A 19380-nucleotide genomic window follows, 5' to 3' on the forward strand; every position below is an offset into this window, starting at 1 on the left:
TAATGAACAATATCACTTGAGTCACAGAGCTAAGCATTCATTTTTCCAAACAATAAATAACCTTCAAAAAACACACTTACTGCATCTGGATGAAAAAATAGACAAAGTAATTCTTATAATTCTTTAAGTTTGGTTTACATTATACAAACTGAGGAAGCAGTCATGTGAGTTCTGGCTCTCATCTTGTAAACAGTCACAATCCATGAAACAGAAGTCTTTTTTTTATTGCACAGCACATATATTTTCATCCAGATGGTTACAAGTGTGTTTGTGGACTCTGGAAATACCTTAAAACTGTACTTCACTGATTTAGCAAAAATCAGTTCAGCAGAACCACAAATCTTTTTTTAATTCCATGCATTTGTCTTCCTTGTCTAAACCTGGTGCCTACACCACCCACAATGCAACTCGACAACTGACAGTTCAGGTCTGAGATTTGGATGCTGTACTACACTAAAATGCGTGGAGTACCCCTTTAAGAACATGGGCAGCTGTTGGTAAACATCGCTGTGCATTTGACATGAATATAATGGTAAAAATGAGAGGTTTGTCAGACACTACGTGAAACAGCAATAGCTCTGAGTTGTTAGACTGCAGGACAGGTGGCCGTTGTTTTGGTAGCTGTTGTAAAGACACTAACATGGGTCAGGTTAACCCCTCCACTTACAGAATCACAGCAACACAAACAGGGAAACATACATAAAAAAAATGGTTCAGAAATGTTTATGTAAAAAGTTTTAATAGAAGAATCTTGATACAAAACTTTAATGCAAATATTTGTATTAATATTTACTGTATAGTGAAAATCAAAAGGTTACATCACTTCTCAGGTGTATAGCTTTTTTTTTTTTTTTTTTTTACAAAAGTAGTACCGTTCAAACATAATATGAAGATACGAGGTAAGACTGAAGCACCAGAACTGTGCTCTATTTATTACAAATGTCCTCTGAGTTCCTCTTTATAATAGTAAAGTGAGCGATGGAGTGTACAAACTGAGGTAAACACACATGTACAAATGAATATTTACTAAGACACAGTGTTGTAGATAAAAAAGTTTTTCCCTCAGACAGAACTTGTCCTCCAATTTGATGCTGAACACAATTTTATTTTTTTTCTGAGTTGACTTTCAGTTACCAATATAGCAAAATAAAGTAACTTATTTGTGACTGCTTGTCGCTTCGCACTGCTCAGTCTGTGCACAATATGAAATGTGGGTCCTTGTTAATGCATTTTCATTAATGTGACAATCTTGAAATACTGATTCCTCGTTGGTTCTGAACTTCATTTACTCATGAACTCATTTGACTGTTAATGTCTTCACTATCTTCACTGTTAATATACTGCTTTATCTTTGGCAGTATGCAAAAACAGTGAACAAACAGTAACAATCACCTTCTCAGACACACACTACCATGACTCATGTTCAAGTGCAATACGATAATCATGAACTGTCAGGACTGTCCCTGTTTCTAATACCCCTGTGGTTACACACAATAAGGACCACATCAGTCTGCAAGGACCTGATCAACACTACCAAAGCTGGCCAACACACTCTGTTGATGATGAAGCTCAGGGCCTGGCAACACACAGACATTCTGAATCACTTTAATCATTTTGACATTTTCTTATGATGAATTACATAATTTCCTTTTATACTAATTAATTCCTATTTAGAGCTGTTTGGGAGTTATCCCAGCATGCACTGGGGTAGAAGTCAGGACAAACAAACACAATCACATGAACGCCTGCAGGCAATCTAGTGTTTTCAATCCACCTGAGATGCCCGCCAAATCAACAGGCTTCTTTCACAGCAGACATCTGGACTTGTCATTGTAGGTTAAGCACAAGTGTTTTACCTACAACATGGACCGTTGGTGAGCAGTATGTAAGCGCTAACAGGCCCTTTGTACCTGAATAACAGAGAATTTGGGCGTGAAACGTACTTTTCTTAGTGTAATAAAGGAGAAATTGTAAACTGATCTGAAAACAGTGTTGAGTCTTTTGGAAGATAGAAACAATTCTACTTCTTAAATACTGACCAGCCCTAATGAGGCACATGTTATTGAAAATTCTGAGGACACAGAATAATATATAGTAATAAAGAAATTACAAAAACAATCAGATCATTTAGGCTACAGTAGTAAAGGCTTCCTATTTGATTACATTGATCCATACAAAAGCTTGCAAAGACACTAATGGTGCGCACTTGGTCCAACATAGTGGAATGAATAATGTGCCTCTTCCTGTTTCCTAATAATTTCAAGTATGGAGTACCCACATGTAGAGATCAGACTTCATAAACTGTACCACAGAGCAGGACGAGCACCACTCTGAATGGTCACATATGTGACGTGTGTGAAGGGTGTAGCATCCTTGCAGTACATGTTAACATGTTAACACCAGCGTTGTTCAGGCTGGCTTTTCCTCCACCTCCTGCTCTTCTTCATCTCTGTCGTCTTTTACGATCCCTTCATCGATACTCTCCAGCCTCAGTCTCTGACCGTCCAGGTATCTGGGTCTCGGTGCTGCCCTTGTCGTAAACAGTCCCCCGGGCAGAGCCAGGTCCTCCCCGAACAGGGTGAGCTTAGCGTCGCTCTCTATAGCCTTCGCCAGACAGGAGGCAAAGGTGTCGAGAGATTTGTGTACGTCTGCGTGGACTTGAACTGCGGATGTGTTGGTGTTTTCAGCTGCGGAGAAAAACGCAGATCATTTGTAAGGTCTATTAGACAAATGTTACTGTAAAGAAATCTTATGTTTTGTTTTGCAGCTTGCTGACCACAAAGTAATTTTCCAAGCGTAGTATGAAGTGAGCTCCCTTCCCTCTAATCTATTGAGGAGCCGGGAGACGACGGATACCTTTGGAATGCTCCACCTGGTCTTCAAAGGTGACCGAGCTCCTCCTCTTCCCGGACGGATTCCCGTGGTGCTGTGGGTGGGAGGAACCGTCTGTGGAGAAGTTATCCAGCAGCATCACGTCTGTGCCTGCAGGGGACACATCACACACACAAAAACAATGGTTACACGAGAGCAGTAATGTACAGGACACCCGAAATGTCAAAGTAGAAACCATAGCAGTAAAAGAACACAAATGAGCTGTTTGTATTGTGCATGACATTACTTGCTCTTCCTCGGCCACGCTGAACTGAAAACATGAGCTGTGAAACAGGAATGTGAGGCTGTGGGAGTATGACGCAATCTGCCAGCCATTCAAAACCTCGTGTTTATATGTGCCATGAATCACATTATCTTCATTTTACGTTCAAGTTTAGATCAACATTTCAGGGTTAAAAAGCAGGATAGTCAGGGTTTTATAGCATCAAAACATTTGTCAGTAGAGATGCAGCTTCTGCTGACATTACAACCTCTGGTGCCAAGTTGGCAACTAAATATAAGAGCAACCCAGTAGAATGATAATTGGCATTCTCTGAATTCAGCTTCTCAACAACAGTAAATCTGATCTATGGATTAGCTGGACAAAACTAGTAATCTGAAGATGTCACCTTGGCCTTTAGGAGGTTACGATAAGCATTTCACTTTTTATAGATTAAATGTTTAATCAAAGGGAGCAATCAGACAAACAACATTTGCTGGTCTGTGTTGTGTTTACAAGCGAATGACCTGCCTATGTTACTACTGTCATTACAGTATGACTAGCAAAAGGGTCCAGACTTTACATACTAGACTTGTAAACTGGTTGCACATCTGTTTACAAGTCATTGCTTGCTGTAGCTATTCTACTGGATTCAAACATTTTACTAATCACAAATTCAATATGAATACATATTTGGTTGTTAGGAGATTGACATCAGAATATCAATAATCTGATAAATTAAGTTTATTGTGCACCCCTGACATCAGATGAGTGTCTTCACACTGTAAAAGTGTCAGAGTATACTCATTCCATTACCAACTAAAAATGATTTAGTTTTGAGTGTGCTATTCTCCCACAATGCAATGCACAAAAGTCACAGAGGAAAAAAAACTAATTGTGGGGAGGCAGTGAAACAACTTGATGTTATAAAACAAAAGACATTCTGCTGTCTGTGTGTTTTTTTTCCAGCTCCTTCTGCTTCCTGTGTGCAACACTTACATGAGTCCTGAGTGAAACTGAAGCCAGTGTCTCCTGTGCTGCTCCCTGGGGCCAGCAGATGCCCTCCACCAGCCAGCATGGCTGTCAGGTGTGGGGACATACCCAAGTCTGAAAAAACACAAGCAAGTTCTTATTGTGCAACATCGTACAAAACATAAAATCACAATCTACATAGTACTGTGAATGTAAACAGGCTGTATATACTCTACACCGTCTGTACCCATTCAATATCTATTCCAACACTCATTGCACAAACATTCACACTTGCACTATTTACATCCCTGTTTACAGTTTACAGAAACAGACTAGCCTGTATACAGACATTGGACATATTAGTCTGTATATAACAGTTTTATGTTTATGTTTGCTTATCTTTGTTGAGCTTTGATGTCCTTGTTCAGGTTGAACGTCTATGTGTGTCTTCCTGAACACTGCTCCTTAAACAGTGTATAAGTACACTGGCTTTCTGATTTTTGGTCTATGATTTGGTATAGAACAGCAAGAAATCAGAAGCTGAAGCATCCAGCTACACAAAGTCAACATTCCTTTGAACTGATGTGCATGATAAACAGAGGCACCGCTCCTCTCCCACCTGTGATTCTGTTGGAGATGCTGAAGAGGCGGGACGTCCTTTGCCGCGTGGCGAACGACTCTCTGTAGTAGCGATCTCCGAAACACATCCCCAGCAGCTCCTTCCTCACCGTTTTATTCCACAGACCGTAGATGAGGGGGTGGCACACCGCGCTGCAGAAAGACAGCCAAGCCACCAAAGTCTCAAGTCCCTGAGACACACTCCCTTGTCCCCACAAAGCCTCGGTGCACACCACACCGACATATGGCCCCCAGGTCATCAGGAAGGTGCCGATCACCACTAAGATGGTGACAAAGGCCTTGCACTGGCTCCCCGCGTACACGAGGCTCCGCCGGCTTCCGTTAGAGGAAGTTGAGGTGCTTGAGTTTTTTCGTCCGTTCCTCTGAGCTCCAGTGGAGTCGTCCTGGGCCACAACAACTGTCCCACAGTGTACTTTGCGGGCTTTCATGCGGGCAACACGGAAAATTACACCGTAACAGGCCAGCATTACGAAGAAGGGGGGAAGGGTGCACCAGGTGACCCAGAAGGCTGTGTAGCTCAGCTCTCTGTGCCAAGACGCAACACAGGTCCACTTGAAGCAGTCGAACTCGAAGGAGGACCAGCCGAACAGAGGAGGCAGACAGCCCACCAGAGAGTGTAACCACACATAGGAGATGACGACAACTGCCCGGTTTCCTGTGATCTTCATGGGGTAGATCATCGGGTAAAGCACTGCATAGTACCTGTTGGGATGAGAGAGAAACACAGTGAGGAAACCCTGCAGAAATGAAACTCAACACTGGTCTCATGGGAGCGCTCTGCTCCGAGTTACACAGAGGCTATTTAAATTTGAGTGGAGCAAAAGGCTGCACTTTTCCCCCACAACAATGCTGTAAAGAGACTTCTGAAAAGCTGCAAACGCAACAGAAAAAGGAGAGGCTTGGCAGGGAGAACAAAAACATGCACTGTAATCAAAAATTCCCAAAGGTGCTGAGGGTAATTAGGAGAGCGCTGAGAACAGTGAGCATTGTATGCTACTGAGCTCATTTACAGTAGATCTTAGTAACTACATTTTACAGTCCTTTGTGATGCCTGATAACAGGAATAACACTATAATTAAAGTGATAGAGTAATAGAGTGATAATAAATGTCAATTCCAACCTGAAGTGCAGCCAGAAAAACAAAAACAAAAGAAACACTTCACTTAACTTTAAGGCTGCAATTATTTTCATTACTGATTAATTTGTTGATTATTTTTTACATTTAATTGATTTATCTTTTAGTCTATAACATTTAAGGAACGTTCAGTAAAAAGTCACACAAAGTGTTGTCAAAACTCGTTTTGTACAACTGCCAATTAGGCATGGGCAACTGGACGAATATATCAGCTTGCTTACATTTTGTTAGAATGAAGTGTGTTTTAAACTGATTTCACAAGGCAGTTAAGCTTGTCTTAGTTCAGTGAAAGACAGAAACTTCAATTCAGAAGGCGTAAGGTTGTGTTTTTCTGGTAGAAAAGGAAAATAGATGTAAAAACATTTCCTTTCTTGAAATTTTTTGAGTTTATTTTGTTTGTTATAAATATTGTGAACTCCCTGCTCACACATATGTCCCAGCTGAGAATATGCAGCCTTCTCAACAGGGCTGGGTATCATTTTAATGATACAAGTTACCCTAAGCTGAGGAATATTTACCTTTCCATACCTTTTTTTTTATTTGGCATCTTTCAAAATACCAGTGAAGGTTTATCTCAACACAAAACTGATACAAAACTGATTGAAATGAAAGAACTTTGACTAAGTAAATGAAATAGTGATTCAAAATCTGTAAATATCTGGTCAAAGTATAGGCATAGAAAAAGTGGTGGACGTGGAGTTAACTATACTGGATTAGCTGTATCTGTGCAGGCTTTTATTTGTCTCAGTTTCTTGTTTCTAAAAGTAGGATCAGTGGAAATAATCTCAGCTCTGCAGATGAATGGTGCATTCATGTCAGTCCACATTTAAAATTACTTTGTGGAAGTCTGTCTAATGCTTGTCACTTGAGCTGGGAAAATCTCCAGAAAAATACCACGAGCTAAGTGTGTGGTTAACCAATCTTATTTACAAGGCTACATACTGACCTTAAAGGGCAACGCACCAAAAACTACAATTCACAAGTTTCAGAACATTAGTATGTTTCTTCCAAAGCCAGAAACAGTGGAAACAATGTCAAATCGTATCTTCACTTCGTCATAAGAATGAGGTAAAGACACATCTAACACTGACTAAGAAAGACTGACAATTGTGCTTATTTTGAGAAAACAAAGGAGACCAAGTGTTCTCAGAATATATTACTACTATAATTCCACACTCAAACAAACAATTTCTATGTATTATCTACGTATCATTGTATTACTATGGATCGATGTATTTTTGCAGACATAAACACTCAGACTACACCACTGACAACAGCGTTCGTGAAAACGGTGGCATCACTCTTAAAATGCCACTTTTTCTGGTTCCTGACTTATTCAATTACAATGGATGTGGGAGCTGCCCAGAACAACCACAATTCAATACCACTGGCCAATGAGCAGCGGCGCTGGTCATGGTGTTAAAGCACCTTGCTCAAGGGCATGTGAACAAATTCCAGTAACAAGTCTGCATTTGTAATCATGAAGCTCCTGCTTTCTCTGCATGAAAACAATCAATTCTGTTTTATGTTTGAATTTAAAAGTGCATCAATCAATACTTCTAAATTAACAATGGATCAAATGACTATGTTCCCTTCATCTTAGCAGTGCCTCTTTCAGCTAATTGTTTTGGCTTTACAGCCTGCAACTTTACTGTTTCACTTTCATCACTGGAGTTGTAACAGTTTATTTGCCTCAACCAGCTGATGGAAACACACCTAATTCACTTTCTATTTGTTGTAATATTTCTAACTTTAGCCAGGTTTTCATCCACATGCAGCATAAATTGTAACCAAATTTATAGGAAATGAGCAAAAGAAAATGCAAATTAACACGAGTTTTCATCCACTATCATTATACAAATATTAGTAGATCCTCGAGATGAACAGTTGGTGGCATTAATTCTCCATTCAGGTGACATATGACTATACAGTGATTATCTAAGTGCATGTGACTGCTATCATCATCCAGCACTAACCTGTCAATGGCAATAGCTCCGAGGGTGAGCATGCTGGCAGAGCTGATGAGCAAGTAGAGCAGGGCGGTGAAGTTACACCACACCACCCCAAACACCCACTCTCTCTTTGCCGAGCTTACAGCCACAAACGGCAGCACCAGCATGGACAGCAGCAGGTTGGACAGGGTCAGGCTGAACACAAATTTGTTGCTGGGTGTGAGCAGATAAGGCCTGCGATAAAGGGTTGCCACAATCAAGAGGTTCCCGAAGCAGGCGAGGAGCGTGATGGTCACGATGGAGACTGACTCCAGGGCAGCCAGACCCTCACCATTCCCCACTGTGGTGCAATTCCTACTGGTGTTCATGGTGAGAGACTGGGCCACCAGGCAGGTGAGAGAATGGTAGGAGACTGTCAGGAGAACAACATGGTTAGAAAGCAAGCAAGTGTATTACAAAGAGCATTGCTAAACTCTTCTAACAACCTTCCAACAGTCTGACTGTTAAAGGACCATACCAGCACTTTTTAGCTCCTTAACTACAAGTCAGTCATGCATAACTAATGTCTTTGCAGTTTAGGGATGCAACTACTGCACCCATAATGAAAAAAAAGCCTATCACAATTTCCCAGACCAAAAGGTGATCTTTCAACTGTTGTCTTGTTCCACCAACAGACCAACCTGATTACATTACAATTACAATGCTAAAAGAATAGAAAAACAGCAAATCCTAATATCTAAGAAGTAGGAACCAGAGATTGTTTGGCATCTTGCTTGATAACTGAATTAAACAATGAATCAATTATCAAATTTGTTGCTAATTAATTTCTTGTGAGTTCAGACAAATTATAGGCAGATTATATGTGTATCTGCATTGCATGACCTCATAACAATAATGTAACTCTCATTAACATTAACACAGACTTTATGTGATGTATTACACAGCTCAAGCAGTCTGTGATTTGATTCTCATACTGTACAGAAATGAATTAAAACCAGTAGCTGCAAAAATGGTTAGCTTTATGTAATGTGATTAAAGTAAATGTGCTAAAACTGAGATTAAAAACACTGATATGGTCTTTGAAGACAGACATAAGATCTTCATCACACTGTCTGAATGCATTTAGCTGCTGTCCTCTCGTGGTTTTTAAGCAGTGATGGAAAGTAATTAACTCCATTTCATCACATTTTTCAGTTACTTAACCTGATTATTTCCATTCTGAGCTTCTTCATACCTATACTCCACTACATCTTAGGGGGAAACACTGTACATGTCACTCGACTACATTTATCAAAAAGCGGTAGTTACAAGTTACTTTGCAGATTAGCATTTTACATAGAAAATCATAGCTAACTCACTAATAGCGCCAACTCAACCAGCTACAAAATGAAAATGCCTCCTGCACATCTGTGCATCACAAATAATGATATAATAACTAAGGTTACTAATAATACAATGACAGCAACAGTTAGCTAGCTAACACTTCCGCAACGTTATTTACTAACATTGTGAATGCAGGACTTTTCCTTGGAATACGTGTTTACACGCTGTTGTATTGCTAGTTTTACTCAATCGGAATATTGATGCTACCACTGGCTTTAAATGTTTACTACGCAGTCATATAACTGAGCCATTACTTAGAAGTTTTAACGTTGCATCAAACTCATAAGGCTCGGAACTAAAATCCTTACTAATAAATCGTCTGCGTTCAGAGTTTAGCCAAGCAAAGTCCTGGAAAGGTGTCGAAAATTTAAACGGCCATTAATTTTGGACGGAGAGGCAGATTTGTTGCCATCTCTCACCATTGCGTTACTCGGTTGAAATGAACTTTTTCGAGTTAAAATGGCAATAACACCTAAGTTTAACCCAGTGAAAATGTAAACCATTTAGGCTCTCTGTGCACATCAGTCCTGACAAATATAAACGCTGTCCAAGTGTGAAGAGGATGCGCCGCTGTGTTACCACTAGTTTCGGCACGCTAGCAGTAACGCTAGCTAAAACAACTACCGTTAGTTAGCCTTGGTTAGCTAAAACTTTCTCCCATTGTCCCCCCGAAACACAAATATCCCTCTTTACCTGCTTTGGTTCTGCGCTGCGGCTCCGCATTTTCTCCTCCTCAGAGGCAAACCGTCCATCGTACAAGTCCGTTTTCACACTAAGCCAGTAACTGAAGGCTGAGCCTGGAAAAGTCTCCGAAAGCCCCTCGACATTGTGAAGTTTGGTAGTTAACATTTGTCCCTCCTCAGCCGAATCACAAACGGCCAGCTGCGGCTGCAATGGCGTCCTCCTCCCACCTCAGCTTCGACTCCCTCTCCTCGTAGACTCCCTCAGTGTGGGTGGTCTCCGATGAGAAATGCCTTGAGTATATATCGCTAGCTAACCTTACTTCTCTGTGGTTAAACGTGTGTAGCTTGTCACGCTGTTTCATTTAACTTATACGCTTTTTAATCGCCGTGACACTGTTGATGTTGAAAACCACAAAAGTACATTTTATTGTGTTTCGGATGCGACGTGAAGTTTGTGTAGGTGTACGTATTTATGTTTACAAAAACTCTGTCAACACACGCATGTGTGTTTCTCTAATAACCGGCTGGTGCTGTTTTATGAATGAACTACTACGCAGATTGGTTTTTAATCCGGCTGGACCACCCACGTACATCAAAGCTTCCCGCACAAACACGTTATCTTCCGCTATCCAATCAGAGAACCGGGACGTTACCGACTCCGTCCATTGGATGGCGCACTCCGCCCGAATGTTACCACCATGAATCATGCTCTGCTGAACTCCACATACATTATCATACACATAAGTAACCATTACAATCCAAAACACTGTTTCAGAGGCGGTCCCTGCCACTCGGATATGAGAGCTTTCATAGTAATATCAGATAACAAACTGAATTCAAGTCTAAAGAGCAAAAAGTAATAAAAATGTGAAAAAAGGTCACCTAATATGTTAAGGGTATATATTTATGACACGCTATGCCAAACACAGACAGACCCATGATGGACCATAAAACCCCACTACATTCTGCCTGGCTGAAAAGTATTATCATCATCATCATTTTATTATATACTATTGTAATTAATGTCCTTACTGTAAATGACCTGCCCCTCCATAGGGTCTGATGGGAAGTGGAGCAGGGGGCTGAAGGGGATATGTGACAGTGGTTTTGAGGTAAATGTAATAGGGAGGGGGAGTGCAATATCTGTGCTCTCAGTTCTTGTTTTTTTTTTTTTGTTTGTGGATCATGAATTTGTAGCACCTTCCTTTTATTCTTTTACCTCAATAAAAGTGAAATAAAAAAAATAATCACAGTAAAATATCTCAACAGGAAAAAAGTTGCTTAGGTTTTTAACAGTTTGTGGGAGCATAGTACAACACCCTACTCAATTAATACAGTTAGTGTATTTTGCTTTTGCTTCAGTAGAAGTAATGGGGCATTAAACATGAGAGGAGCATAACGTAAAAGGCACATTTGTATACATTCAGACTTATACAAAATTATACAAAAATCAGGTTTAACCACATGAGAGAGGGATTACAACTGAGTTCACTTGCTTCAAGACATATACGATACCTGTGTTTTTGTTCATTTTTCAGGCCATTTGCTAAACACCATGTTATCTGTACTGCATTGCCTTTGACAAGCCAGTTTCAAATGTCTACAAATTGATCTTCTTACTGTACCAGTCCAATGGAATCAAACTGTTTGGTTTATTCTGGTCTGCTGTAACTTAAAGATTAGTATATAAGATTTGTTCAAAATCGGCTAAAACTTGAAAAAGAGTGGTGTGGTAATTTAGGAGTATGGCATTAACAAAGAATTTGACAGTAAAGCCAGATTTACACATGTGCATTAAGGGGCTTAGGCGTACAGAATGATATGCATTTACTCAAAAATGTAACTACATGTTGGGGTTTCAGCGGCAACGTAAAAACCATGTGGAGACTGCAAGGAATGTGATTGGTCAGCTTGGGCTGATTGCGTTTCCTCCTTCAGTTTTCTTCTTTTGGAGACTGCCAAGAAGTCAAGTCAATATTAAACAAGTTGAAGAATCTTTTCATTCACATGTCTTGCAAAAACATGTCCACTGTAAACCTCATGTCCACTGTAAACCTCATGTTCACTGTAAACCTCATGTCCACTGTAAACCTCATGTTCACTGTAAACCTCATGCTCACCTAAATTTAGAATGTAAACAGATAACTTTGGCTAATAATGCTTGAGCAGAAATAGTCAAATGCAAACAATGCCCTCCATGCTCTGAACTAAACAATGCACACAGAGATACGTTGGGGTAACCATCTAGTGTTGTGATGGTGTGCTCTAAATGGATGAAATCAGACACTGAACTACATGTCAGTCATATCATTGTCATATATCATGACACACAAGAAAAAGTCCACCTTGAGACCTGAAGTTAAAACTTGAGCATAGGGATCTGGGGAGAGTAGTCTGTAAGAAGAGAAACCATCAGACCCTAAAAGAGAAGACAGTTGTAAGGATCGAATTAAAGCCATACTGGTATAAAACTAAACATTAAATAATAGCATTTAATCAGGTTGCTCACCATGATAGTCCACTTTCTATTCTCTGCCTCAGGGAAGACGAGCGAGCGGGATGAGTAGAATACCTGGTCATCCACCTCCTCCATTTTCCGGGGGAGACAATGCAGGAAGGTCCAGTCTGGTTTTGCCACACTTCCTGTCTGTAGTGGATCAGTGCCAAAACACAGAGTTCAGACCCAGTTCAACTCATAATAGACAAAGAAAAGAGACTGTGTGAATGAATCAAATTTCTGCTCCTGGGGACACTGCAAGTATTACTGGCTCGACATAAAGAGATATTTTCATTGACCAAAATAATGACTGTAATTTTTTTCAGAAAATGATATCATCTATATAATCATGTGCTGTGCAAGAGTTTTATTTAAAGCTTGCTTGCTGATTTATATGCTGGATGAAGTCTGTAATTAGTGTTAGACTAGTTTAGCATACACACAATTTGCAGAATGTTAAATTATACTGCTTTGTGTACAGGCAGCCAGCAGGAGCACGTTTGAGCCAGAGAAATCGTTTTGCTGTGAACTGATTTGTTTTCTTTCAGGAAGTGTGCACAGCTGTCAAAAGGGGACTATGTTGGGAACAGTCACAGACCAAAAAACAACTGCTAGCTTCTTCAAATGCTACTGCTGTGTTGCGGGTGACCCTTCTTTACCTGCATTGTAATCTGATAACCCTGAAAGTCTTTGAGCCTCTTTTTCTTCTCCTCCTCCTGTCCCATGCTGATCCAGGTGTCGGTGACCAAAACATTGCTGCCGTGGGCGGCCTCCATGGGGTCAGAGGTCAGGACAAGCTGGGTCCCATGCTGAGATAGAATGCAATGTCAAGATTGAATTAGAAGTCCCTTGACAAGAGGTCTGTTTATAATAGAGGCACGTAAAGAAGGCCTCACCTCTTTGGAGAGTCTTTGTGCCTCTTCGATAACACTCCTCTCTGGCTCATACCCCTGTAGATTAAGACACAGTTAGCCACAGGTTTTCGTTTCCGAAGCATCTCCTCTCACAGGAAGCAAATGGAGAGAGCAGATGCTTAATGCTGACGCCATGCATGTCTACCTGAAAACTAGAAAACAAGAGTCTGCTAGAAAGAAGAGCGGTGCACTTAAAGAGATGTCAAACGTACGTGACCACATAAAACGAGGCAAACCTTTGGTGTAGCGATCTTCAGATGAACTCCCAGTTTGGCTGCAGTCATCATGAAGGAGTGGAGCACGTTGTTCCCATCTCCGATCCAGCTCACTGTTAGTCCACTGAGGGACCCATAATGCTCCTGGAAGAGAACGGTAGTGATTAGGAAAAACATTGTCATTTACTGACGGGAAATTGTCGTACAGTAAATTGAGGGGTTGCAGTACCTGTAGGGTGAGGAAGTCCGCCAGAATCTGGATTGGGTGGTAGAGGTCAGACAGACCATTAATGATGGGGATGGAGGCTTCCTTATCCAGCTCCTCCAATGTGGAGTGGCTGTACACTCGTGCCAAGACAATATCACAGAGTCCTGAGAGAACCCTGTGGTGGGAGTTTTTTGAGATTACAGAGGGGTACCCGGGGGGCTGTGGTTCACTAACTCACCAGTATTAAGATAAGATATAACTTTATTAATCCTGATGGGGAAATTACTGATTACAGTATGTGGAGCAGAGTCACACTGAAAAATGCCATAATAATTAAAATTAAAAATAGGTGCACATATATAACCTACATCCAACATCTAACATTAAATGTATCATATTTCTAAACGTGCGAGCAGAATTATGACTCACTTGGCTGTGTCTGTGCAGCTCTCATTCACTCCCAGGTGGATGTCCTGAGAGGTGAGGAAACAGGGGTGCCCACCCAGCAAAGCGAAACCTGGAGTTATGATATTAAGGCACCTTCAGTTTCCCCAGTGCTTAAAAAAACAATTGTGAATCTTTTAAGAAAACAAGCACACAGCCTTGTGTAAGTGTTGAAGGGGGGCAGCACAGGGGGGAAAGAGCAGTGGAAACAGTTCAGATGTAGACAGCTTTGTTCCAGGGATGCACTGAAAGTCGCTTTTCAGCAAATCTTTTGTGTCCATAATAACAATGACTTTCACACCGCTGCACACACTGATGAGCAGTTTCAGCCCAGCTAACAATGTCAGATGTTACATTTCTGTTAGATTGCCATTGGTTTAATTTAAAGTGCAAATCTGACACTCAAAAGCTGCATAGTGCCTTTATAAAATGTGTTGCCAGTCCTCTGTCAATGCATGTGAATGTTGAAGTGAAACACATGGCATACACCAGTGCAGATGCTTATACACCAGACGGACACCTGTTTCTGTGGACATTCTTGTTCTGGTGCTCCTCTTCTCAAATATCATAGCAATCGACTTTCCTTGTAGAAGAGGAAGATACTGAAATAGAAATGACACATTTGGCTTGCTTAAATGTACCCTCATAAAACTGAGGATACTTAACAAATCACTGCAGTACATATTGATTTGCTATTGTTAACTACCTGTTTTTCATGCTTGATCCGACGTTTTAGATCCCCTGACACCCACAACAGCCTCTTGATCTCATCTGAGCTGAAATCTTTCAGAGTGAGACAGCTGCGACCCTTTAAATTCACCGCACCGAGGGAAGCTGCTCCACTTCTGCAAAAGCGACCAAGGCATAACGCGTGTGCTTATTTTTCCTTGTAATAACAAAACTAGCAAATGCGAGCAAACATCGAAGTGAAGTTATGTGGGGGGGCTTACCTAAACCCTCGCGGTCGACTGTTCTGGAGAGTTTTCAAACATGTGAAAACTGTGTTGTTGACAGATAATAGTTTAGTAGACATCGCAGCTCAAAATGGATTAATGCAATTAAAGCGTGGTGTTGCGCTAACTAGAGAAATTCACCGCCTATCCCAGATGACACGCGGCCGCAGCTGCAAGCCAACCGGCAGCGTGGCTAGCGCTGACGTCACCACAGCACGCGGAGGCGAGGCGTGGCTTCCGGTTTCAATGTGTGGTACCAGCGCGGAGTCTTGACAGCCAGAATCGTACTACGACTGCTTTTTGGTGATTAATTTTGTAATTCACGGGCTACTAAATAGGCTGTTGAGTGGGATGTATTTCATCCGCACTACAAAGTAATAAAGCTAGTTTTTTAGCAGTTACACGAGGTTGCAAGGCAATACACCAACCAAGCACTCACCTGACATTTTACCCTTATTCGGTCACACAGCGTTCCCTCAGCAAACCTTACTTTATTACTTGTTAAAATGTGATTTATCTCACAGAAGTCTACTGTGTTTCCCGAATGATGAAATGTTAGTCAATCTAATATTTTCACAAATGCTCACTGCTACTCTGCTCGCTTGGACACATAGGCTGGTGCAGTTAGTGAAAATCTTATATATGTGTGTGTGTGTGTGTGTGTGTGCGCTTTTTTTTTGTGGAATGCTACATGACCTAATGAGGAAGAAAACAACTGGGTGCTGTTGTGTACATGCTTTTGCTCAGCATTCAGCATTCACAATTGAATCTATGAGTATAATAATGACACTCGGTCACACGCGTCCATCTCCTGTTCACACGTTTATTAAACTGAAGCCTCCTTCCGGTGTATCCCATAATACCTTTCAAGTACATGTTCACCATGGATACGACATCCCCCCTTTACTTGGAATTAAACTCTAGGTTACAACAATAACCAAAATTAGAATTTAGGATTAACTTGTGTCCCACTAAACTCATTATATTTCAACAGTGTCCATATCAGGATACTTTAAACTATCTGCTTTCAAAAACAGCATTTCCACACATCAGTAACTGCAGATTCCTTATTAACATACTTATCAAACATACACTTGTTTTCTTTTACTTGTGTCTTTGTAAACTCCTGTGTAAAACAAATGCATTCCTTTCCAGAAAATATAACCTGCAATATTTTTTTTTTCAACTGGAAATTTCACTACACCATCACACAATAAAAATCATGAACAGTTTTTTTTTTTTTTTAACATCTCATGAACACAAGACTTAACTCATTTCACATAACTCACTCACAAACATAATCAGACAATCTACTGGGTGTTCGCTTGACCCTTTGTGGCCTAGCTGGTATGTCTGACTGTGTCTGCATCTGAAAATCAGTTCCTGCTGGCGGAGTCTGTGCAACCGTCTCGTGTTTGTCTTCAAGCGTTGCTTCACTGTGATCAGTGTTCCCAGCTCCATTGGTTTCCTCCCCTTCGTAAAGCATGTCTTGTCTCAGTCCATTTCCTTCGTACTTTTTGACAAAGGTGGTGTTTCTCGCATACTGTGCTCCAGTTGGTGATTCCACTACAACCTTGTTTCCTGTCTTGCTGATGATTTTGTGTGGTGTTGCATTGAATGTTGTTGTAAACTTGTCAGTTTTGTCTTGTCTCAAGAGTACAGTGTCACCGACACTGACCTCTGACTGCTGTGCTCCTCTGCGCGTGTCTGCATACATTTTGCTCTTTGCTTTTTGTTCTGCGTCTCGATCACATACCTCCTGGTCCATGTGAGTCTCAATGAGCTCTGGCAGTTTCCCTCTTATTTTGCGATTGAAAAGCAATTCTGCTGGGCTTTTGCCTGTTGTGGTGTGGGCGATGCCACGATACACAGTCACATATTTCCTCAATTCTCTTTTCCAGTCTAGTCCATCTGATTGAGCAATTCTAATTCTCTTTAACAGTGACAGATTTTGCCGCTCAACTTCTCCGTTAGCCTGAGCGTATTTTGGTGTGGTTTTCACATGTGTGATTCCATTTTCCTCGCAATACTGTCTGAAAAGCTCTGACTTGAACTGGGGTCCATTATCTGACTTGCATGTGACTGGCAGTCCATGTCTGCTAAAAATTGTCTCCATGCTGTCTATTATCTTGTCTGTTGTGGTAGTAGTCAGGACGTCGTATTCGTAGTATCGACTGAAGTAATCCACTACCACTAGGATGGAGTGGTTTGACAGGAGAGGTCCAAGAATGTCGACTGCGACATCCCGCCAGGGTCCATCAGGTAACTGTGTTGGTCTTAGCGGCTCTGGTGGGTCAGGCTTAGCCACGATTTGACAGCCATGGCAGGCCTTGCAATGTCTCTCGGCTGCTCTGTCCATACCAGGCCACCACACTTTTGTTCTGAGATTTTGCTTGGTTCCAACGATACCCAAATGTCCTTCATGGGCTAGTGCAAGCGCTCTCGCTCGCAGGGCTTGTGGCAACACTATGCGCGTGCCCCTCAGAACAAGACAACCTATCGTACATAGCTCGTTTGCCACAATCGCATACTGTTTGCATTTCTCAAAATGTCCGGTTGCAATGACTTTGCGTACCTCACCTAATTCTGGATCAATGGCTGATGCCCCTTCCACTTCTTTAGTGGTGAGTGCTTTCGGCGTTGCATTCACTGCCACAAATCTGACATATTCCTCAGCTCCATGCTCATGTTGAACTCGTTTCACTGTACCGGTCAACAGTCTTGACAGTGGATCAGCAATGTTATTCTTTCCTGCTATGTGGACCACTTTGAATTCATACGGCTGTAGCCTCAAGACCCAGCACTCTATCCGTGCGCATGGCTTGGAACGTGGACCATATATCACCTCCAATGGCTTATGGTCTGTGACAAGATCGAACTTCCTTCCATAGATGTATGGATGCAGTCTTTCACAGGCCCAAACTAGACCTAGTGCCTCTCTCTCTGTCTGAGAGTATTTCCGTTCACAATCGGTTAGACTGCGGCTCACATAGCATACTGGAACTTTACTTCCCCTCTGACTTTGAACTAGCACTGCACCTAATCCAACAGGGCTTGCGTCCACGATCACCTGTGTTGGTGCGTCTTTGTCAAAGTAGGCTAGGGTTGTAGCTCTAGCTAACTCTGCTTTAAGGGCACTGAATGCTTGTTTCTGTTCTGGTCCAAACCTGAATGGTGTGTCTTTCCGTGTTAGACGTCTCAGTGGTTCCGACAGAGTTGCAAACTGAGGGATAAATCGGCTACTGTAACCTACAAGTCCTAAGAAACTACGCACCTCTGTGGCGTTCTCCGGCTCTCTTGCTTCGGTCACAGCACGCACTCTCTCCTCTGTTGGCCCTATTCCTTTCTCGGATAGCAGAATCCCCATGAAAATCAGTCTGTCCATATTGAACTGGCATTTCTCTGGGTTCAGGGTCAGCCCGGTCTCTTTGAGTCTCGTCATGACTGCATGTAGTCGCCTGTCATGTGTCTCTTGGTCAGCGGCATGTATGATTACATCATCTGAGATGTTCTCCACGCCTTCAATCCCAGCTAAAGCGCTGGCAATCTCATGCTGATATTGCTCACTGGCGGATGATACACCAAATAACAGTCTTTTGTATCGGTACACCCCGTTGTGCACTGCAAATGTGGTGATCTCACGTGACTCGGGAGTCAGCTCAAGTTGATGGTAACCCCATTTTAGATCTAACTTGCTGAATATGATCGAGCCATTCATGCCTTGGAGTAGCTCGTCCACCGTGGGGATTGGAAAGCGTTCCCTCACTATGGCCTCATTAGCCCGCCTCATGTCAAGGCACAGACGAACATCACTTCCAGGCTTTGGGACGATCACAACTGGATTCACCCATGGGGTGGGGCCATTCACAGGTTCAATAATGTCCAAGTCCACCAATTCCTTAATTCTGGACTCTACTGCCCCCCTGAGGTTAAATGGTATGCGCCTAAGTGGCTGGGCTACAGGTCTCACCTCTGGGTTAACGTGCAGCTTAACCTGTCTTGTTTTCAGTTTTCCCACTCCCTTAAACAATTCGGGATACTGCTGCTGGAGTACATGCCTAAGGTCAGTTACAGCAGAAATGTTGGTGCCTATTCTCAACACTCCCAGGCGTGTTGCTGTTTCCTTCCCCAGCAGTGGTTCTCCATTTCCCCTGATTACAATGAATTCAGCATGTTCAGTTTTGTTGCCTATGGAAATGTCACATGTGAATGCACCCTTGACTGCTAATGGCTGGCTGGAAGAATATGAGTAGAGTTTCCTCTCTGTCTTAGGGACATAGGAGCGACACTTTAT

General features: G+C 41.9%; 2 protein-coding genes across 2 annotated transcripts; both read right to left on the reverse strand.

Annotated features, from left to right (window-relative positions):
• Positions 1-371: 371 nt before the first annotated feature.
• On the reverse strand, positions 372-10069 carry gpr161a (G protein-coupled receptor 161a). Its single transcript, XM_041950351.1, has 6 exons — positions 9866-10069; positions 7814-8201; positions 4683-5404; positions 4091-4198; positions 2857-2982; positions 372-2687 (listed from the first exon to the last, which is right to left on the reverse strand). Exons 2-6 carry the CDS (start codon positions 8155-8157, stop codon positions 2410-2412), a joined length of 1578 nt encoding a protein of 525 aa, XP_041806285.1. The 5' UTR covers positions 8158-8201; positions 9866-10069; the 3' UTR covers positions 372-2409.
• Positions 10070-11058: 989 nt separating this feature from the next.
• On the reverse strand, positions 11059-15199 carry otc (ornithine transcarbamylase). The gene is made up of 10 exons (XM_041950849.1): positions 15084-15199; positions 14840-14978; positions 14654-14735; positions 14119-14206; positions 13711-13864; positions 13503-13625; positions 13249-13302; positions 13012-13161; positions 12365-12502; positions 11059-12274 (listed from the first exon to the last, which is right to left on the reverse strand). The coding sequence occupies exons 1-10, from the start codon at positions 15164-15166 to the stop codon at positions 12215-12217; spliced, it is 1071 nt and encodes a 356-aa protein (XP_041806783.1). The 5' UTR covers positions 15167-15199; the 3' UTR covers positions 11059-12214.
• Between the last annotated feature and the right edge of the window lie 4181 nt (positions 15200-19380).

The sequence above is a fragment of the Chelmon rostratus genome, chromosome 13 (assembly GCF_017976325.1).
Source record: "Chelmon rostratus isolate fCheRos1 chromosome 13, fCheRos1.pri, whole genome shotgun sequence".
Lineage (NCBI taxonomy): Eukaryota > Metazoa > Chordata > Actinopteri > Chaetodontiformes > Chaetodontidae > Chelmon > Chelmon rostratus.